At 37.5% G+C, this 21,561-nt stretch overlaps 1 protein-coding gene across 1 annotated transcript in view; it reads left to right on the top strand.

Annotated features, from left to right (window-relative positions):
• zgc:154058 (Transmembrane protein 150A-like) overlaps positions 1-21,561 on the top strand; it is an 86,646-nt gene that overhangs the window by 59,350 nt on the left and 5,735 nt on the right. The window contains exon 6 of the mRNA XM_056470308.1: positions 19,217-19,394. Within this exon, the coding sequence (XP_056326283.1) occupies positions 19,217-19,394 (178 nt within the window). The remainder of the gene's footprint in view (positions 1-19,216; positions 19,395-21,561) is intronic.

Here is a 21,561-nt window from a genome sequence, read left to right as displayed (position 1 = left end):
TTGTAATCTTAAACTTGCAATGTTACATACGAGGAGCAATGAGTTTGATGAAAATAAGCTGAGGCACATACTTCAGCTGAGCCTGGGTTGGATAGATACCTTCATTGCAGTGCAGTCCAGTCTTTTCCTCGGAACCGTTTATATATCACATTTGAAGATCTAGACATGCTTGTTCCATTCCCATTAACAGCATTCAAAATAGGCATTTTTGTGGACAGAAAAAGGGATTGCTCCATCCTATTTTCTAGGAAACGGAGAGACTGTTACTGGAAATGTGGGTGAATGAGTCATGGCTTACCATGTGCTGTGTGTACGGAGCAAAGAGCTGCCATGATCTGACAGGCGGGAGAGGCGGGAATGAGCACGTGTTCCGAACGCCACATCTGCACCTCATCAGCAGTCCTGCCTGCCCTTCTGGAGCAGTGCCGTCCCACCGCTGCAGTGTAGGATGACAAGGGCGCAGGCAGACTCCCATTATTAGCATCAGGAAAAGGGGAAGTCACATAATGTAACTGTGGATACAGTGTTTCAGTGTAGCAGATTTGATAGAACCTGATAGTCCTGATGATCTTGGAATACAATTTTTGGAAATAAGTGGCTCCGCAGAACCAGATTTAAAGAACAAAACCTCCTAAATTGTGTCCTGTTTATAGAAACAGGTGTGTGGCTGCTCTGTTCCAGTAAACCTGTCTGATCCTGCTGAAAGCATTTCCTATAAAATGAAAGCACTAGATATTCAGATGAGTTTAGTTTTCCTGTAAAGGCTTCAAAGCGGTTTGGATTTTTAATCTGATATCCCTCTTGTGCATTTTTATTTTTGAATGATTCATTCAACAAACTCAGAATGAATTATTCCACTCAGACAACAGTTGCCAAACTTTGAAGGAATATGGAATGGTTTGTGAGGACAATAAAGTGAACACAGCATCCCATATCATCTGATAATTGTAAGAAATAATTCCAAAAGGCAATGGACTGTGTAAAGCCACATAAAACAACACAAAAATACGATAAATATGCTGAGTTCAGTGGCTTATCAGCCGGAATCAGCTGAGGTGAAGTGACGGCGACTAGCGAGACCTAGCTGTCACTCAAGTGGCCACACCCTTAATTATGCAGACTTAATATAACCTAATATAAACAAAACAGATGAGTTATAAAATAATTCACCCCCTCACAGTTGTCATGAAGGGTAATATTAGCCATATGAACCAAAATCGTTCTTTGTTCCAGACTGTAAACACCTTTTTTTCTACTATGAAGTCATACTATGCCATTTTAACAGTGGTCTCAATAGAAATTTGCTCCATATGGAGCCAGGACTAGCGGAATTTCGATGAATTGCAGTTTCAGTTACCTCCGTATTTGCTTCCAGGGGGAGAGCGGGAAGTTGCCACTTGCTTTCTACCTGTTTTCTTAGTCATAAACATACTCATAAACAAGCTCTTACTGTTTATGCTTTTTGTAACCAATGAAGCCACTTATTTGTAAATATATAAATATCTTTATTTCTTATTTGCACAGTTAAAGAATTTACCAATGCTCATATTGCACATAAACCATCTAGATCAGGCATGGGCAAACTCGATCCTCAAGGGCCGGCACTAATCAAACACACCTGAACACCCTAATTAGTGTCTTCAAGATCACTAGAAAGCTACAAGCAGGTGTGTTTGATTAGGGTTGGTGCAAAACTATGCAGGGACACCGGCCCTCCAGGATCGAGTTTGCCCATCCCTGATCTAGATGTTTATTTATGTAACTTGATGACCATTGTTTATTTTCCACTTATTTAAATGTCCTTCTGTCTTCTTGTGTACGTATGTATCTATTCACCCACCCTGAGCTCCTGAAAAACACAAACAAAATTCCTTGTGTGTTTGCGCACACTTGGCGAATAAAGCTCATTCTTATTCTGCTGAACACAAAAGAAGATATTCTGAAGAATGCTGGAAACTGGTTGCCATTGAATCTCTTTAAGATGTTGTTAAGATGATATCTTAAGACATTTATCAGGTTTTTGTTTGTAAAATGCAGTTGTGTGTGCTTTCAACTGATATTGGAAACCGTTGTTTTGTGTTTACCTTATGATTAAAGTTGTTGCACGTCCGCTGCTTCCTGTCTCTGAATGAGTGAGTTTTAGCTACTTCTACATTAAGGTACTGTAGCGTTCAGAAAAAACAAAACACCCACAAAGAAACTCAACCGAGAGTACGCAGAAGGATGACTACGCAAAAGGCATGCACCGTGGGTCATGCTGATCACTCGATGCAGAAGTATAAATCAGCCTAATGCTCAATAATCAAAATTTTTTCCTTCCTTCTGAGAAAACAAGGCAGTTTGAATGTGAATCTTTTTTCCTGCGATATCAAAGCTTTTCTTTCTTTAAAATTTCCCAGCAAAAGACATGTCGAATGGAGGTTTTTAGAATTATACTTGATCTATCAGGAATAAACTTTTACTCTAGAAAAAACCTGAACACTTATGGGTGTAAATTAGGCTACGTTCACACTGCGAGACGTAGTGCTCAAATCTGATTTTTTTTCTCAGATCTGATGTTTTTGCATAGCTGTTCACATTGTTGTTATAAATGTGGCCAATATCAGGTTGGGGAGATCGCAAAGTGAGGAGGGGGGGGGGGTGTTGGGGGGATGGAGATCACGAAGTGAAGAAGGGTAAGGGGTATATTAATTTTAAAAGGCACCTAGGTTAGCCCTTTTTTTCAGATTTAATATAAGTGTTTTGCGTCTCCAGAATGTGTCTGTAAAGTTTCAGCTCAAAACACCCATCAGATTTTTCATTATACCTTTTGCAAGATTCTATTATATACATTTTTGCACTAGGGGGCTGTTTTGTCGTACTGCGCCTTTAAGGCTAGTCCTCCCCGCCCACCGTTTCTACGTGCTTTTCTGCGTGCCTTAATCTCCTCCCTCGGCTGCGTCAGACAACAGACAGACTTAAAGGAAGCAGATCTCACGTAGCGTTTGTGAGAAACACTACAGTAAGAACTTTACCAATGAGTATTTGTTGTGCAGTTGCATCGATGAGTCACACAAAGTTCACGCGCACGCACGCACACACACAGACAGAGCGCCCGTTTAGCTTTGCACTCTTTTTGCACGCAAATGTGACAGGATACAGGTTAATCTCCACTGCTGTATGGATATCTGTTATGGAAATGTACAAAATAAACCTGATTTAACATCCACAAGCATCTTCCTTTATAATTGTTCTGACACGCGGCTGTGCTGATGAAGTAAAGCTAAGCTAAATCGCATTACACACGTACACTGTTTTAAAACATTTTAAACTTTGTAAAACTCACTCACGCGTTTGATGATGATTGATGATCCTAGCAAACTGAACACACCTTTTATTCCTGGTTGCTTTGCGCACGTCTGGTCTTGTTGATATGATTATACACTTGACTACCGGGACATGTTAATACGCAGCTGTCAATCAATTCGGTGGGCGGGTGGACCGCACTCCTACGTAAAGTTGCGATCGACCTGAAAACCGCTCCAATTGGTCCACCTTTTTTATGTTGCTAAATTGAATAAAAAGGACTGGGTGTGTTTATATAACCCCAGTATGACGGTCTATACACCATACATGCACACATGTCTGTCCAAACAGCTTGAAAAGTAGATTTTTCACCATAGGTGCCCTTTAAAAAATGTCATGTTTGTCTGTCTGTATTTTTTTCTCAAAAATATTTCATTAGGCTTTATCTCTTCTACATCTGCTACTGCTGCTTTATTGTTTCATGACTATCTGGAGCAAAATGTTTTGCTTCACCCCTGTGAAGTAGTATTTTAATTTCATCCAAATCAAATAGTGTTTTTCTCGCATGAATGTGGTAAAATTACAGTGCAAATTATTTACAGTTATCTGGCAGCTTTCAAGGTTTTTCTGAGAAATCAGTTCATGAATGATGACCTTCATTGAATTATATAACTAATAACTACATTCTTGTGTTATAACCGCCTTGTACACCTGAAAAAAAAGTTTTTACCACTGGCATCTCAGCAATACAGTCTCTGTTTGTTGTATCAATGAACTTCACATTTTAAATTTGGATTGAAATGAAATCGGGGCAACTCCGTGGTGCAGTGGGTAGCACGATCGCCTCACAGCAAGAAGGTCACTGGTTTGAGCCTTGGCTGGGTCAGTTGGCATTTCTGTGTGGAGTTTGCATGTTCTCCCCATGTTCATGTGGATTTCCTCCAAGTGCTCCAGTTTCCCCCACAAGTCCAAAGTCATGCGCTATAGGTGAATTTGGAAGAGGGTACTGAGGGTGTATAGGTGTTTCCCAGTGATGGGTTGCAGCTGGAAGGCCATCCGCTGCGTAAAACATATGCTGGATAAGTTGGCGTTTCATTCTGCTGTGGTGACCCCTGATTAATAAAGGGACTAAGCCGAAAAGAAAATGAATGAATGAATTTTATCCTCTGTTAGATAAATTAATTTTATTCATTTCCATATATTTTATTTATATTATTTTTATATATGTATACTTTTAAAGAAACCCAAAGTTAATGTTATAAATGTATGTGCTTCTTAATATAATCACATGCTCAACTGTAGTTTTCAGTCAGTTAAATGGTTGGAATGTGCCAGCTGCAGGAATATTGTGTTGACAATGATTTGATTATATGATCAATCGGATTCTACCAAACAAACTGTTTAGCCCAATGATTAAAGACAATGCTTCATCATCTGTTTGCATGCCTGTATTAAAACTCAAAGGACTGCCCTTTGAGCAACCAGAATGGATCCTCTTGTGTTTCTTCTGTATTGCTTCCTTGTTGAACATAAAAATCTCAGAAAATGAATCTTCCTGAGTCTTGGAATCATTTTTGATCCTGACAAGGCACATTAGATCCAAAAATACCACAGACCTTTTTGAGTTCTAATGCAAAAGAAGATATTTTGAAAAATGTTCTGTAGATAATAGATAGTAGACGTCCAAAGTAAGAAAAACAAATACTATTGAGGCTTTAAAATATCTTCATTTGAGTTCAACAGAAGAAAGAAGCTCAAACAGGCCAGGAACAAGTGTAAGGCATGTAAACGATGACAGAATTTTCAGTTCTGGGTGAACTATCCCTTTAATCCCAGCCTCACATGCAGATCTGCCTCCATCCAACCAACAGCCAAGTCCTGTTCTACATAGTTTTTCCTTTTTGAATAACATGTTAGACAAGCAATTACTACTTGTGAGACTTTGTAACTTCTACATTTCTCAATATTCACTTAATTATTTCAGACCACACGTCCAGATCTTTTTATAATCCTATTCACCTCTAATAATAGAATAATGCCAAAGTGAGCATTCCTGAGAACCACCAGAATCCAGTGTTTTATACGTGAGCGTGGATGTTTATGTTTATGTGTGTGAGCTTGTGTGGTCCCCGTAAACATTTAACTGCAGCCAAACGCGTGTTTCTTGCTGAGAATGTGACTGGATGAGTCATGCGGGATGAATGAAGCACAGGGCTCTTCTTTAGTGTGTGTGTGTGTATGCATCTAGTATTCCTCATGTTTTGGAGACCAAAGGTCCTTACATAGTATAGCAGTACCAGTAATTTTTTTACCTTGTGGGCACATTTTTTGGACTCCATGTGGAAATTAGCTCACAAATCATGCAGAATTAAGTATTATGAAAATGTAAAAATTCAGATTGTTTAATGCGAGGGTTGGGTTTAGGGGTATGGTTGGATTTGGTAGATATATAATATACAGGCTTTATAGTATAAAAGTCGTTACATCTATGGCAAGTACCAGTGAAGATAGATGAATGTGTGTGTATGTGTGCTGATGTACCCATTTTCAAAAGAGGCTTAAAGGTGCTGTAAGTTTTTAACTCTACTAAAACATTAAAATATCATAATATGTTTGCAGATATTTAAGAAACATGCCAAGTGAACATTCTTGTTTATCTGAAAAACAATGCTGAAGTCAGATATTCTGCTTTGAAAATGTCTGTTACATGCTGGAACAAATGTCTTTGTTTTGGTCCCTTTAATACCAGTTTAGCCAATTATATTTCAGCACCTTGGGTTACCTTGGTAGAAAACTGTATTTCATTCATTCAGGAAGGCCCTCAAAGTGTGTGTCTGTAACCGAAATGTGACCTCCGGTGGACAGTAGCAGATTCCAAAATGAGACGCAGATTCAGAGCTCCACATGAGGTGGTTATAAATGAGCAAATAATATAAATATTACGAACATAAACATTAAGTGTGCAGGTTATATTGTAACATTGTGTCCTAACAACACACTATAGCCCCTTTTACACAGTGAGACCGGTAAAATTTACAGAACAACTTTACCAGTAAATTTTAAAAAGTGCTGTTCACACGGGCGAGGATGTTACAGATTTTTTTTCCAGAAAAGACTATTAACACGTATATTTCAAAATACCGATTCATATCAATTCAATACCGAGTAATATCATTAACCAGAAATGACCTCTAAACGACTGCGCTTGTATTTATAAACATTTGACTACATTACAAACTCTGTGGATGGATAAGTATTTTGAACAACTTCCTTCGATGAAAACATATCAAGGAACACTTTCGCATGTCGAGATGTACATAATGTGTGTGTGCTGGCGCTCACCGGCTGCTTCACGTGCACACGCGTCATGCAACTGAAGGAAGCAGAGCTTGAAGGTAAACAAACAACAGCTTGTTATAAGCATTTTATCGATAATTTTTTACACAGTTGGTATTAAAACGGAACACAGAAACGTTATCTGACTAACATCTAGAAGCCAAATGTGTCTGGAAAAATATTCAAAGGCTTTTATTTTCATAAACAGCGCGAATGTTAATGTGTCTGAATGTTCTGATTGGCTGGAGTACATGTCTCATGTCAGTGTGTTTTAAGCGTGAACACACTCGGCAATCTTAATTCTGCGTTCACACAGCGAAATTACCCGTAATGTTACAACTTCTCTTTCCGTAAATGATTTTACCCGTATTTTCAAAAAGGGCCTGTTCACACATACAGACTTTTCCTAAAAATTGCCGGTAATTATCCGAAAAGGTCTGTATGTGTGAAAGGGACTTATGTCAAGAGATTTGCTGTGATAAGCAATTTAGCTGTTTGCACCAGACGCAACACAACAGAAATTTAAATACAGCCATTTAGAAGCACAGAATAGTGCACTTACTGCACTCCAACAACATGGTAAGGTTTACAATCTAATTAATACATATTAAACATCTTTAACATTATAAAATGTAGTTGCTGAATCACTAATGTGTGTTGGATTGCAGTCACAGTTTTAAAGTTCAGTTCTTCAAATGGTTTATTTTAATTTCAATATCTGAGGTGAACTATCTGCTGCTGCTTTCAGTAGTATGACCATAAATGTCATGTAAAATGTCATTCAAACTCACATTATTAGCATTTAATGCTGAATAAAGCACATGAGGTGTATCTAAGGGGATCATTGTCAGTTTTCTGTTGTTCAGCTGTGAGAAATAGAAGCCGTTTCTAAAATATAGATTTCAGGTGTTGGTTAGAACAAAAACTCCTTTTAATATAGAACATATTCCTTCTATTACGTGCCGTTGCTTTTATTTAGGACACGATTTAAATCAGCCTTTGTTGGTGTCGTCAATCTGGCAACCTGCTTTTGCTTGTGCACCAGGGGTGCCATACCTAGTTCAACCACTGGGTGTCAAACTTACATACTTCACCTTTAATGCTGGGTTCACACTAAGCGCGGATAAATTGCACACAAATAGACGTGTGAACATTTTGAGTTTACTCGGTCCATTTGCCCATCAAATTTGTGTGATGAGCAGGGCTTCTGTCTGCCTGGTGACTCTAGCTTCGTTGCTAAATGGCTAACGTGGATTTTATTGAGAGAATAGTTGTGTTTACGTGCTTTATGAAGGCTGAAAAACAGCGTTGATTCGGTTAGAGTCCACTAGATCCTTTCAGAGGTGCACCAAGCTCTGTGAGCTCATGAACTCCTTCAGAAACTGTACCTGGATGATAAAAGCTTTCAGCTGTGCTTCTGACTGAGCCGAGCCTAGTTTGATGAACTGTTGTCGGTGTAGGCAGGAGGATTTCCCCCCGGGACACCAACAACAGGTGCTACGTCATAATCACCCCCCCCCACAAGAGCAAGCTCCTGATTGGTTAATGCAGCGCAAATGTCTGCTGAAGTTCAGATTTTCAAACTTGAGCGATTCGCACGTAACACGCAATACCCACGTTAAGCTGGATTTATACTTTCACTTGACGCCGTATCGCACTCCTCCGCTGTCTGCGCGCGCACCTTACGAAATGGACGAGGCTTTTATACTTGCTGCGTTCGCCGTTGTGATATTCTTTAAAATGACAGGGGGTGGTCAAAAGAAACTGACCGTAAACGTACAATCAGACGGATAAACAGAGAAGTAGGAAGTTTCCGGAACTATGTCTTATCATTAATATCATTCAAGATTTTTAAACTAATTAATTTTATTGTTTTTATAAATTATTTTATTGATTATAAGGATTTTTATAACCATTCAAGATTTTTTTTTAATCAAACATTGATGCATTACTTGCTTTTGTTCATATTTCGGACAGTTCTACCTATTAAAGTTTATTAAAATATTAATGACAACAGAACATGAGTTGCTCTACAAATATATTTTTATTATGGCAAGAATAAAAGCAAAAAAAAAAAAAGAACACAAAGAATTCAGTTGTTTTTTTAGATTTAGCCTGCTCCACAAATGACACATCACTGCCTGTCTAGTTTCTGTCATCTTCTAATGCTAAAAAGGCAATAATGATCCAACATTCCTGACCATTATCACCAATAAAGCCTAGAAAAACTTTTGCCATTGCCTCATTTGGTCTTAACAAACTTATCCCTCAAGTTTTTCCAAACTTTTTAACAAAAACTTTCCTCCTTTCCCCCAGCTTTTGTAATTTCTAGCCAAGAATTATTGATCATCTGGTTATCTCTATGATCACGGATCATTAAGATGTCTGTACAGCAGTCGTACCTGTTTCAGACAAAATCTCTGCAAAGTGATTAATATTTAACTCAAAACAAACATGGCGGCGCACGCACTGTTCGCTCGAGTCTCAAAAAACATGCACTCCGCCACCCAAAGCTTACCTCCGCAAACTCCTCGATGTCGTCACATTCACCACGTGCACTCAAGTGAACTAGCGGATGCGTCGAGTATAAACCAGGCTTTAAGTGTGTCAATCGTGCAAAACGCTCGACTCATGCCGCTTCATTCACGTGAATCGCGAATCGCATCATTCGTGCTGCCTCATTCACGCGTATCGCACCGCAGGATGTCTATTCATGTCTTTGCATTGACTTAACATGTAAATCACTCGCGCTTGATGCTTCCTCCGCGTCTAGTGCGAACGCTGCATCCGTTTTTTTTTTCACAAAGTAAAACTGCACAGTTCCCTGTAAGGGGTAGGGTTAGGTGTTGGGTTGGGGCAGGGCAGGGCAGTATAGAATATAGTTTGTGCAGTATACAAAAATTGGAAACATATGAAATGTCTTCACAATTCACAAATACATCTGTGAGTGTGTGTTTATGTGAGTTACTCACCCAGTCTTGGTCCTGGTGATCTGACAGCTACTGGCTGCCAAAGCAAACTGTAGATTCCTTCTGCCAGCCTGTGAAGATCTTTCCTTCTGCATTCCCAGAGCAGAGGAAGGGGCCCTTGAAGAAGAAAAAAATACACATGGACATGATGAATAAAATACCTACAGCAAATTCTACTTTTTTTCAGGAGGTGCAATTTAACAGTAATTTAGAGTGGTTATTACAAAAAAAAAGATCTTTGATAAATGTAGATGCAGTTAATGGTGCCCTGTGTAAATCAGAGCAATTCAAAACTTGAAGTTCTGCCTCTGTGCCTTTGCAGATCTACTATTACTGCTACTACAGGCAACAGGCTTTGCCAAACCACATGTACAGAAAGCAGACTGCACAGAATGACTAGATGTGTTCACACGGGACACGGTCATGTATTCAAAACCAGTTCAACGGAGCTCAGCAAAACACAAAGTGCAAGGTTTAACTACATTTAACTTCTCACACTTTCTTTAAAACATGACGCATGTTTGAGATGCTGAATTACTGCAGGACCTGACTTGAATTTGATTAGTCGGATATTGCGTAATTTGATTAAGATTTAGTTTTGACAGGCCTATTATGTGTTGGCAAACTCTTTAAAAATGTTTTATTGTTTTCAAGGTACCATCTGCAAAAGCAAAGAGCCAGAGAAATAGATCTACAAGTTACTTTTTCTTTTTCTGTAGGGCAGGCATTCAGGCACATGTTAAAGCAGGTCCATATGAAAGAAGCTCTTTTCTTTTGCTAATTTGGCAGCCCAAGGCTTGAGAAAATAACCTGCACTTGCAGTTCTGCAACTGTGGTTAGTTGAGAGTGCAGGGGCCTCATCATGCAATGATCCTAAACATGAACATACTAAATTGAAATGCTTTATGAAACATCCACATGCATAGAAATAAATGTTTCTAAATGCATTAAGGGTAATAAATTGTAGTTGATCTTAAAGAGAAGACATATGTAATATGGTTTGCTTATTGATCCTTTTTTATTGCCAGTATATGAAAAGCTAGCTTGTAAAGAACATTTAAAAAATGACCTATCCTAACAATTTTAGGACCCTAAAATGTTGCTTTAACATTCCCATTAAATTATATAACGTCCAGTTTTCTAAACAATGTTTTAACAGTATTTTGGGGGTTATAATAATGTTGTTCAAAGTGTTTACAGAAGATTTCAGTGTCATGTATTATTAATTTTCTCAGAACTTTGTTTAAAATGTTATTAAAACATTCCATTCACATTATATTAATGTCATAAGAACATTTCCTTAATGTTCTCAGTAAGTTATAAAAATTTGTTCATCTTCACAACCCAAACTAAAATATTTTAGGTGAAATCTGAGAGCTCTCTCATCCTCCATAGACGGCAGGATTCTTAACTCCTTTCAAGTCCAGAAAAATACCAAAAACATCCTTAAAACAAAATCATGTGCGGTAACGCAGTGGCACAGTTGGTAGTGCTGTCGCCTCACAGCAAGAAGGACACCGGTTCGAACCTCGGCTGGATCGGGTGGCGTTTCTGTGTGGAGTTTGCATGTTCTCCCTGCGTTCGCGTGGGTTTCCTCTGGGTGCTCCAGTTTCCCCCACAGTCCAAAGACATGTGGTACAGGTGAATTGGATAGGCTAAATTGTATGTAGTGTATGAGTGTGGGTGAGTGTGTGGATGTTTTCCAGAGATGGGTCGTGGCTGGAAGGACACCCGCTGCCCATTTTATGGTTTTACGCCTGAATAAATACATGCATATATAAATATGTGTAAAGAACTTAACTTAGTGATTGTTTTTGGGATGTGAAGAGACTTTCAACTAGCATAACAAAATGTTTCTGAAGGCAATCACACCTCACACCTGCACTTCTCCACAATGGAAGTCCAGCTTTCGGCGCCTAGACTGCAGCTCCACACAGAAAGCTTGGCCAGAAGAATAATGGTCGTGCCCAACAGACCCTGGTTTCTCTCGAGGTTTTTTCCCTTCACTTCGTCAATTGGTGAAGTTTTTTTTCCTCGCCACTGTTGCCACTGGCTTGCTCCGATCGGGACATGTGGAGCTGAAGTGAACTAAACTGAACTTCAACTCTGAAATCTGGACTTTACTAGAACTATGTTAAGCTGCTTAGACACAATGTACATTGTAAAAAAGTGCTATATCAATAAACATGAATTGAATTGTATTGAATTGCATTGAATCTCCTTCTGGACCTTTAATTACTGCTTATTTGCAGACATGCATATGATTATTTCTTAACAGTTTCTGCTTTTACATATCCTGATTTATTATTTCAGGCATCAAGTAAATATCTTGTTTTTGATTTCCACTAATGTTCCACAAAACATTCAAAATCAAACCCAAAGGGCTTTAGGCGTATTTAATGTGTCGGTGCTCTTTGGATAAGGGATTCATAAAGACAAACAAAACTAAAGTAAGTGAATTTGTTTTAATCCTTTATTCACTTGGCTATATAAAACAGCACCTACGCGTTTCTGCAACACCTGCCTTCTTCAGGGTGCCTTGGATTTATGATTTCGTTGTTCCACATTGTTTTATTTACCTTTTTTACTTTATATTCGTTCAATGATGTCAATTTTGCAAGTAGGAACCAGTGTTGGGGACTAGTTACATGTAACGATGTTACATAATTTAGTTACAAAATAAAAGTAACAGTAAATTCATTACAGTTATTGAGAAAAATGTGTAATTTAATTACAGTTCCTTATGAAAATGTTAAAGATTACAAATGGGGTTACATCTAAATATGTTGAATAACATTAATCTGTTATTTTGCCTGTTTTTGATATGTACGATGCCTTCTGCTAAGGCCATTTATTAAAGCGGGCCTATGCTGATGCTTTTGAATGGTTTTCTGGTTTGATTGCGGCGCACCACGTCTACCAATTACGTTAATCCTCCCGTTAATGCACAAGAACGACGATTTCTTCTTCTTCCTGTTTTTCGGTGGTCGACAACAAACTTTTTGGTGCGTTACTGCCACCTCTCACTCTGGTCGGTGACATCATCAAGCAATTATATATATATATATATATATATATATATATATATATATATATATATATATATATATATATATATATATATATATATATATATATATATATAGGTTACTTTAGTAAACCTTTATTAATGACGAGTTGTTAATATACAGACAATATAATGTTCATTCTTAATAATTTCCCTTTAAAGGGCACCTACTTTAGCCCTTTTTTTAGATTTAATATAAGTGTTTTGCGTCTCCAGAATGTGTCTGTAAAGTTTCAGCTCAAAACACCCGTCAGATTTTTCATTACACCTTTTGCAAGATTCTTTTTTATACATTTTTGCACTAGGGGGCTGTTTTGTCGTACTGCGCCTTTAAGGCTAGTCCTCCCCACCCACCATTTCTACGTGCCTTTCTGCGTGCCTTAATCTCCTCCCTCGGCTGCGTCAGACAACAGACAGACTTAAAGGAAGCAGATCTCACGAAGCTTTGTGAGAAATACTACAGTAAGAACTTTACCAATCAGTATTTGTTGTGCAGTTGCATCGATGAGTCACACAAAGTTCACGCACGCACACACACACCACAGCAGACACACACACACACACAGACAGACAGAGCGCCCGTTTAGCTTTGCACTCTTTTTGCACGCAAATGTGACATGATACAGGTTGATATCCACTGCTGTATGGATATCTGTTATGTTAATGTACAAAATAAATCTGATTTAACGTCCACAAACCGGGATTGAAGCGTCTTCCTTAATAATTGTTCTGACATGCGGCTGTGCTGATGAAGTAAAGCCGAAGTGAATCGCTGTAATTCATTACACATGTGCACTGTTTTAAATCATGTTAAACATGTGAAACTCACTCTTGATCACATTCGATGATGATTGATGATCCTAGCAAACTGAACAGACCTTTTATTCTCAGTTGCTCTGCGCTCGTCCTCTCTTGTTGATATGATTATACACGTGACTACCGGGACATGTTAATACGCGCAGCTGTCAATCAATTCGGTGGGCGGGGGGATCTGAAAACCGCTCCAATTGGTCCACCGTTTTTATGTTGTTAAATTGAAAAAAAAAGGACTGGGTGTGTTTATATCACCCCAATATCATGGTCTATACACCATACCTGCACATATGTCTGTCCAAACAGCTTGAAAAGTAGATTTTTCTCCATAGGTGCCCTTTAATATAAATTACTATAGTATTTTAAATGTGTAACACCTGGTTTTATTAGATTTTTTGTGTTTGCTGTCATATACTATCATTTGTTTCTGTTTGGTACAGCATTTTATTTACAGTAAATAATTGAACTGAACAGTTATGCCTCATGTTTCATTGACAGTTTTATTGATCACTAATATATGATTGACTTGGATTTAAGTTGCTTCGATTTAAAAATGAAACTTGCAAAAATAGCTCAGATGTATTTTTTTATTGAAAATGCCTCAAAAATCACCCTGCACAACTAACTAAAATTTAGATTTTGTAACAACAGTAAATTTTTTGTTATGAGGTCTGGTTTTGTGGTGGCTGTACTTTAAAATTAAACTAATATGATCTTAATTCAAGTGATGAAAGATTTTGACATTCTAACAGTAAACAGAGCTACTGTAAGATCACACCTGCTTGAAAATGATTTAGTTGAAAATATCCAATAGACACTTAAAAGTAATCAAAAAGTAATCAGATGTAATCAGTTACTTTACTTTTATAAAGTAATTGAAAAGGTACACTACTTACTACATTTTAAATAGGGTAACTTGTAATCTGTAATCTATTACATTTTCCAAAGTAACCTCCCAAACACTGGTAGAAACAAATTTACTGCCACACATGTCAGAACATGACACAACTTTTGCACATTAAGTCCTATTTATTTATTTAATTATTGATCAAATATTTAAGATCATGTAAAATATAACTGGATGTTTGTCTAAAGAAACCCATATTTCTAATCCAAATTAATAAAATCCTTCATATTTACCTGATCATGCATTGATTTTATAAATGAGTCCCCATGCCTTTTCTTATACCTATATTTTCCTATAACTATAAATTAATACTATAAATTACTATAAATTAAACTCTTAACATAGGTGTTCACTTGAGGGTGAAACATGAGTGTCTTTTTGTCTGACTAGAATAACACATCAAGTGTATTTTGATGGCATACGTCACATGACTGCAGACTCATCCATTGTATGTTTCCCACATAAGGAAGCTCTCAGATGGCTTTGATTCCTGTCTTTAAACCTGAGATGTGCATTACATACCTTGCACATTACAGAGCTGAGAACATGTCCAGGTCCAAATGACAGTGCGAGAAAAGCGGCAGCTTAATATTTAGACACAGAAGTGAAGGGGAAGTCTTCGCCTGAAGGGAACATACAGGATATCATTTGCTGAGATAATCAGTGGTTCGCTGACAAAGCCTGGAGTTGATTTATGGTTTCCAAAGTTCCTCCCGCATCACTTGATACTTTGCTTTTGTTTGTGTGTCAGAAGGAAATAAAAGAATAAATGCAAAGTGAGTTGGAATGGATAGATGGAGGGGTAGACACATTTACAGTTTTAGAATTGATTTTTTTTTAAAAGGTATTCATCAGTACACTTTTTTTACATTTAGAAAAGATAACTCCGGGTTATTCTAACACCCCCCTCCCCACCTCTCTTACCCCCCAAGTAGGCAGATTCCTGATTTTCTTATTATATCTATTATTTTTTTCTTAATAAACTTTAAAGGGAAAAAAATAAGCAGAAAGTAATGATTTTTACATTACAGTTTGACATTTTTCCCTTCAAATGCTAATAGAAAAAATATATTTTTATATAAAATCCATTTTTTTTTACTGTCTAAAACATGTGAATGAAATATTGGTTAAACATAACACCTTTCAAATAAACATCAAACCTTTTAAAGAGACATCTAGCATTTTAAAGAGAAAATTTACTCACTCTTACATGATTAAAAACACTTTCTTGAGCACAAAAGAAGATATTTTGAAGGAAGCTGAAAACCAGTAACCATTGACTTCCATTATGTATACAAGTATCTGAACTCTGTCCATAATCAGTAGTTGTTGCCTCTACAAGTCTGTGATGCACTGAGTCAGTTTTCAAGTAAGCTTTCAGAGTGTGCCCTCTGCTGGTGGTGTGGGTCTGGCTCAGGTTGTGTGTGTGTGTGATGTGGCATTGTGAAGTCCCTTTTCTCCACCTCCAGTGCTCAGAGCATAAGCACACCACAGTCATGCGTGGCGAGCACAGCGATGCTTGCAGCGTTAAAAATGGAAAATCAGCATAAACAGCAATTTTCTTGTGTTTCCCAATATGACTATTTTGAGTCTGTGGTTTTATAACTTGACCAGATCCACTGAGGCGTACTGTATGGAAATATTTTTTCCTGTTTTAACACAGCCAGTTTCAAGCTAATATATATACAGTTGTAGTCAGAATTATTAGCCCCTCTTTGAATTTTTTTTCTTTTTTAAATATTTCCCAAATGATGTTTAAGAGAGCAAGGAAATTTTCACTGTATGTCAAAATTATTAGCCCCTTTAAGCTATATTTTTTCGATAGTCTACAGAACAAACCATCGTTACACAATAACTTGCCTAATTACCCTAACATGCCTAGTTAACCTAATTAACCTAGCTAAGCCTTTAAATGTCACTTTAAGCTGTATAGAAGTGTCTTGAAAAATATCTAGTCAAATATTATTTACTGTCATCAAGGCAAAGATAAAATAAATCCATTATTAGAAATGAGTTATTAAACCTATTATGTTTAGAAATGTGTTGAGAAAATCTCTGTTTAACAGAAATTGAGGAAAAAAATAAACAGAGGGGCTAATAATTCAAGGGGGCTAATAATTCTGACTTCAACTGTATATACATGTTGGATGTTTGTGTTTATACATTTAAATGAACTTAGAACTTAAAGTGAGCAAATTGTGTTTATAAAATGAAGCAACACTGATTACAGATTATATCTGTAAGATATAACTTTAATTACTGATTATTCTGCATCTATGAAATATGTTTTCAGTGTGTGGTTAATGTGTTGCAATATGACTCATGTTTTGTGTGGTTTTAATTATTCCTCCCATAACCGATGTTTATTCTAGTTTGTACTGAACAGTTGGAGCTCTGTGAATGTGATTTAATCACAGCTGGGAAAAATGAAATTGAAGAAACATTTCCAAGAAAATGGGCTATTTTTAGAATGGAAGAACCAAAGTTTGTTTGAGGCTTTTCCATCTGAAAAAAAAAAATCCAGAAAGTTTTTTGAATGGTAACCACAGATTTCCTATCACATGTTAAGCTTAAGCTACTTCTCTAGTATGTGATGTGTTGTTAAAAGGATAGTTCACTCAAAAAGTTGTGAACATTTGTTGTTCATCTACCATACAGTGTGTGACTTTTTCCCCAGCAAAACATTTAAGATCATTTTTAGCTGTAAACCTTTTGTCTAATAAGAAATAATGTGCATAAACTTTGATGGAAACACATTTATGGAATAAATTCCAGCATGCACATCAAAAAAAGTCATGTGATTTTGTTTCAACATTTTGGTCAACATTTTGTTTTGGTCAATTTAAAATACTTTAGCCATAGTCTGTCATCAAAGTGGTTCTGTATTATTACCTTACCTGTCTTGAGTGGCTACACTATGATGCCAAAGAGTGGTCTCACACCTCCAAAATCCATTGCAAGTTCATTGCGTTTCATCCTCTGTGGTGCAAGTTAGTTATTATATAAGAAAAAATGCCCACAGTGGCTTCTCCTACAACAGCAAATTCAATTTTTCTTCTGGATATTTGACACCAGTTCATCAGGAAGTGACGATTTTATCCTCTTTGACTCATCAGATGGAAACAGTGCTTTATTTTCAGTTTTTTTAATGAGATTTTGCTGTTTAATTCACATCTTTGAATGGAAACATAGCTAATGACTACCCGCACTGAGAGTAAAGAGAAAACAAAGTGTACAGGGAAAACCAAATGAATACTTGTGGCATAAAGATATTTGTTCAAGAAACTGATCAATATTATCACCTTTAAAGAACACCTATTATACATTAAAAATTTTCATATTTTGATTTTAGGGGTCTCCAACAACAGGCTGATATGCATGCAAGGTCAAAAAACACTTTCATTGTTTATTAATATGCATTTATTTTTACCTAATTATCCCAATGACTCCCATATGATTCGTTCAGCGATTCATTTGTTCCTAAACCCCTCTTTAACACAATGCTAATCTGCACTGATTGGTCCGATGACCCAGTCTATTGTGATTGGTTGACTGCATTCAGCGTGAGATGGAGAGAAACGCCCACTACTGCTTATCAACAATATTGAAGTAGTCAGAGTGCAGAGTGTATGTGTGAGCCTAATACAGGAGTGCATTAAAGCAATGCAGATTAACACCAGCTTATTGCTCTATTCTTAACCATAAGTAAAAACAGTGACACACATTCAGTATTAATCCACACAGAGGCAAAAGCTGAACTATTTTGAAACTTGACCGCTGCACAAGTGTAGGAACAGCTGATGGTGGCTATAGCAATGACAAATGGCAGAAGATCGCGAGCTCACAAACGCGCTTAAATTCGTAAACGAAGTGGCACGCATCACGTTTTTAGTGTGTTTTAGATGCGATATGAGAATATAAAGAGTTAACCAGATTACCAGATACAGTACAAGCGGTTACAAGTAACAAAACACAATTAAATACATATTCTGCAAGCTAGAGAAAACAAGGAGGCAACCATTTTAATCGCACTTACTTACACTTGTGAAATTGAGGAAGGAACTGATCCATGAACTGTGTACTGTAAAGTTCTTGGCAAGCTCTGACAAAGTCCCATACATCAATAATCTTTTCTGATCCTTCCTTTAACAAACGGCTGACGAATCCCCCGTTGTAAGAGTGTAGATTGCTGAAGCACTCATCAGAAAAATGACGGGAACACAGCACAAGGCTGGATTATAATGCTGAGGTATTTTTGCAAAAATAAACTTCAACCACTGACACTTCACAGCCTCTTCACATCTTTGGGTAGGGAAAATAACACTAACTTTCACTCACACTGCAGAGCATAGCATCTATGCGACTTGATTCAACCGAGATCTGTTACAGTGTTTGTGGGCGGGACTGGGGGTTTCATATTTGCCAGGTTCCGTAACGACATCACACCGGCACGGCTAAAGACTCGTTACCGCAACGATTAATTCAAACTACTTTGAGTCGACTCTTTATAGATAATTCAATAGTTTTAAACACTGTGTAATTTCAAATTTAAGCCTTAGCTGGATATTTCACTTCACTTAGAGCTGTGTTACACACTACATGGAAGGTCATTGGGTATTTAAGTAAATTGACTCTATAAAGGAACTATCAAGGGGAATATACTATACAGGAAAAACCAAATGAATATCTGTGGCGTAAAGCTAAAGGTACAAGAAACTGATTATTATTATCACCTTTAAGTAAACTGACTGTATAGAGGAACTATCCCTAAATTCTATCTATAGCGTTAATTGGTGATCTGTTCTTAAAGTATATTTTTCTGTCATTGTGTTTCCACAGGTGGATTACGCTAAAGTTCTCCACTATGTTGGAGCAGGAGTGGCCTTTCCCACCAGTATGCTGTTTGTGTGCTTGCAGTCTGCGCTGACCTACCGCCTGGCCAAGACTCAGGGAGAATATAACATGGGTCATTTGCGCCTCTTCATGACCCTGCTGGCCTTCGTAGCCTTGGTGCTTAGTATCCTTTTACGCTATTAGTCATTCTCGTTTTATTTAGCTATGTATGTTGTGTAGTTATATTAGAGCTGCCAATAAAATAAGATTAGGGCTGTCACAGTGTTAGATTGTCACTATACAATTAAAGTTTAGGAGATGCAAGCCACCCCCTTATCTGTAAAAGTCTTTGTGCAGAAAAGTCCTTTATAAATGTAACAATTTATTAATAATTGGTAATAAAGTGCCCAAGATACTTAAAAATAACAATATTATTGAAGCATGCAAAAAATATTTAGGGGAAGTAACATTCTCAGTTATATTTAAAAAGTAGAAAGTTCAACTTTTTTTCAATAATTATTAATCTAGGCCAGGCGTGACCAACCCTGTTCCTGGAGATCGACCTTCCTGCAGATTTCAGTTGCAATATCAAACACACCTGCCTGTAATTATCAAGTGCTGTTCAGGTCCTAATTAATTGCTTCAGGTGTGTTTAATCAGGGTTGGAGCAGAACTTTGCAGGAAGGTCGATCTCCAGGAACAGGGTTGAGCACCACTGATCTAGGCAGTCCAGAGATTACTACAACACTGGTTTCATGGCGACTGATCAAAAAGCCAGGGACTAGTTCACAAAAGTAGGTTTTTCATATATTGATGAATCTTTAATGAACTGTTTGAGTGACAGGTTTTAAATGATTTTAGTGTCAATAATTTTAGTGTCAAAGTGTTCAGTATGAGCAGGCCTATCATATGATATGTATTTTGTGTAATACACAATCAATTACATCCTCAAAATCGCCCCCTAGTGGCCAATTTATTTCAAAATTTGTACAGAGCTCTAGAGCCATGAGTCAAATATGCCCACCAAGTTTCGTTCAAATCGGTCATCGTTAACCTTGTTTGTTGGGTGCTTTTCATTGGCCGATGACAGCAATGTTGCGATTCCTTCTTGGACAAAGACACGGCATTCCAAATTTCAAGCCAATCAGTCTAAAGGTTGTAAGGTTAGGTGCATGTTTATGTTTTTTTCTTTATCGTGCCACTATGTTACCAAAGTCTGGAGGTTTTTTAAGGTGACCTCAAAATGACCATATACATAAGTGTACCAACTTTGGTGATGATATCTCATTCCGTTCAAAAGTCATAGCTACAATTAGCATTTAGCATGGAACTTTTTTGTGTACTATTTCGCCTGAAAATCTAAATTTCAATAATATATATAAATAACAATTCAAAATATTTCTAAACTGGTTTGGTTCCGATCAGGCAAAAAACCTAGGACTAGTTTGCAAAAGTAGGTTTCGGACAAATCGTGATGTAGCAGAAAAACAGTGCAACGTAGATGGACAGTTGGCATATGAATTGTTATTAGCCAAGGATTCCAAATATGTAAAGTTTTTAAGTCTACGACTAGCGGTTTAGTAGTTATTAGCTCTGCGTTTATAAGCGTTATAGCGCCACCTACTGTCCGATTTAGACAAGTCATGGTATCTGAGTAGCGGTTAACCATACGGACCATCTGCCCAAGTTTCAAGTCTCTTACGGTTTAGTCTGACCATTACTCATTACGACTGAAGAAAAAAAAAATAAATAAATAAAAATCCTAAAGACTCGTACACACCGGGACGCTTTTCGTTTGCGTTTATTGCCAGCGTTTTACGAGACGTTTTTCCAGATTCAAACCGAAGAGATTTTTACACTGGCGTCGAGCAGAAGAGTATGCAAAATCACTCCTTGACGTTAGATGGCGCTACACAACTTTAAGCTTCAGACACTCGCTTGTAACAGAAGAAGAAGACCACGCTTGTTGTTATGGATGATTCAAGCTGCAACTCCGGCTCTAGCGATGAAGAATGATTATTATGATGATTATTGTTCACCAGTTCAATAAGCAGCTCCACGTTCGTATCGCCTCTGGGCATCTTCTTCAATGTGCGGTCGCATTGACAGTTTTGCGCTTGAGCGCCTCAAAGTGCTGTTTACTGTAACCTCAGCAGCTCCATGCATGTGAACAAAAGTACCAATCTGATTGGTGGAGAAGGTTTTGACGTGATGCGTCAAAACAAAAAAACGAGCATGGGGTGTTTTTTTTAAAATGACGCTTTTGCGTTTGCCGTTTTGCACGTTGGTTTGCACAATCACATTGGCGCCCTTTATTTAGTCACGAGGCGTTAAACGTCGACGGAAAACGC

This window comes from Danio aesculapii, chromosome 13 (genome assembly GCF_903798145.1).
Source record: "Danio aesculapii chromosome 13, fDanAes4.1, whole genome shotgun sequence".
Taxonomy (NCBI): domain Eukaryota; kingdom Metazoa; phylum Chordata; class Actinopteri; order Cypriniformes; family Danionidae; genus Danio; species Danio aesculapii.
The sequence above is the reverse complement of the archived record's forward strand: the minus strand, read 5'-3'. Positions and strand labels throughout refer to the sequence as shown.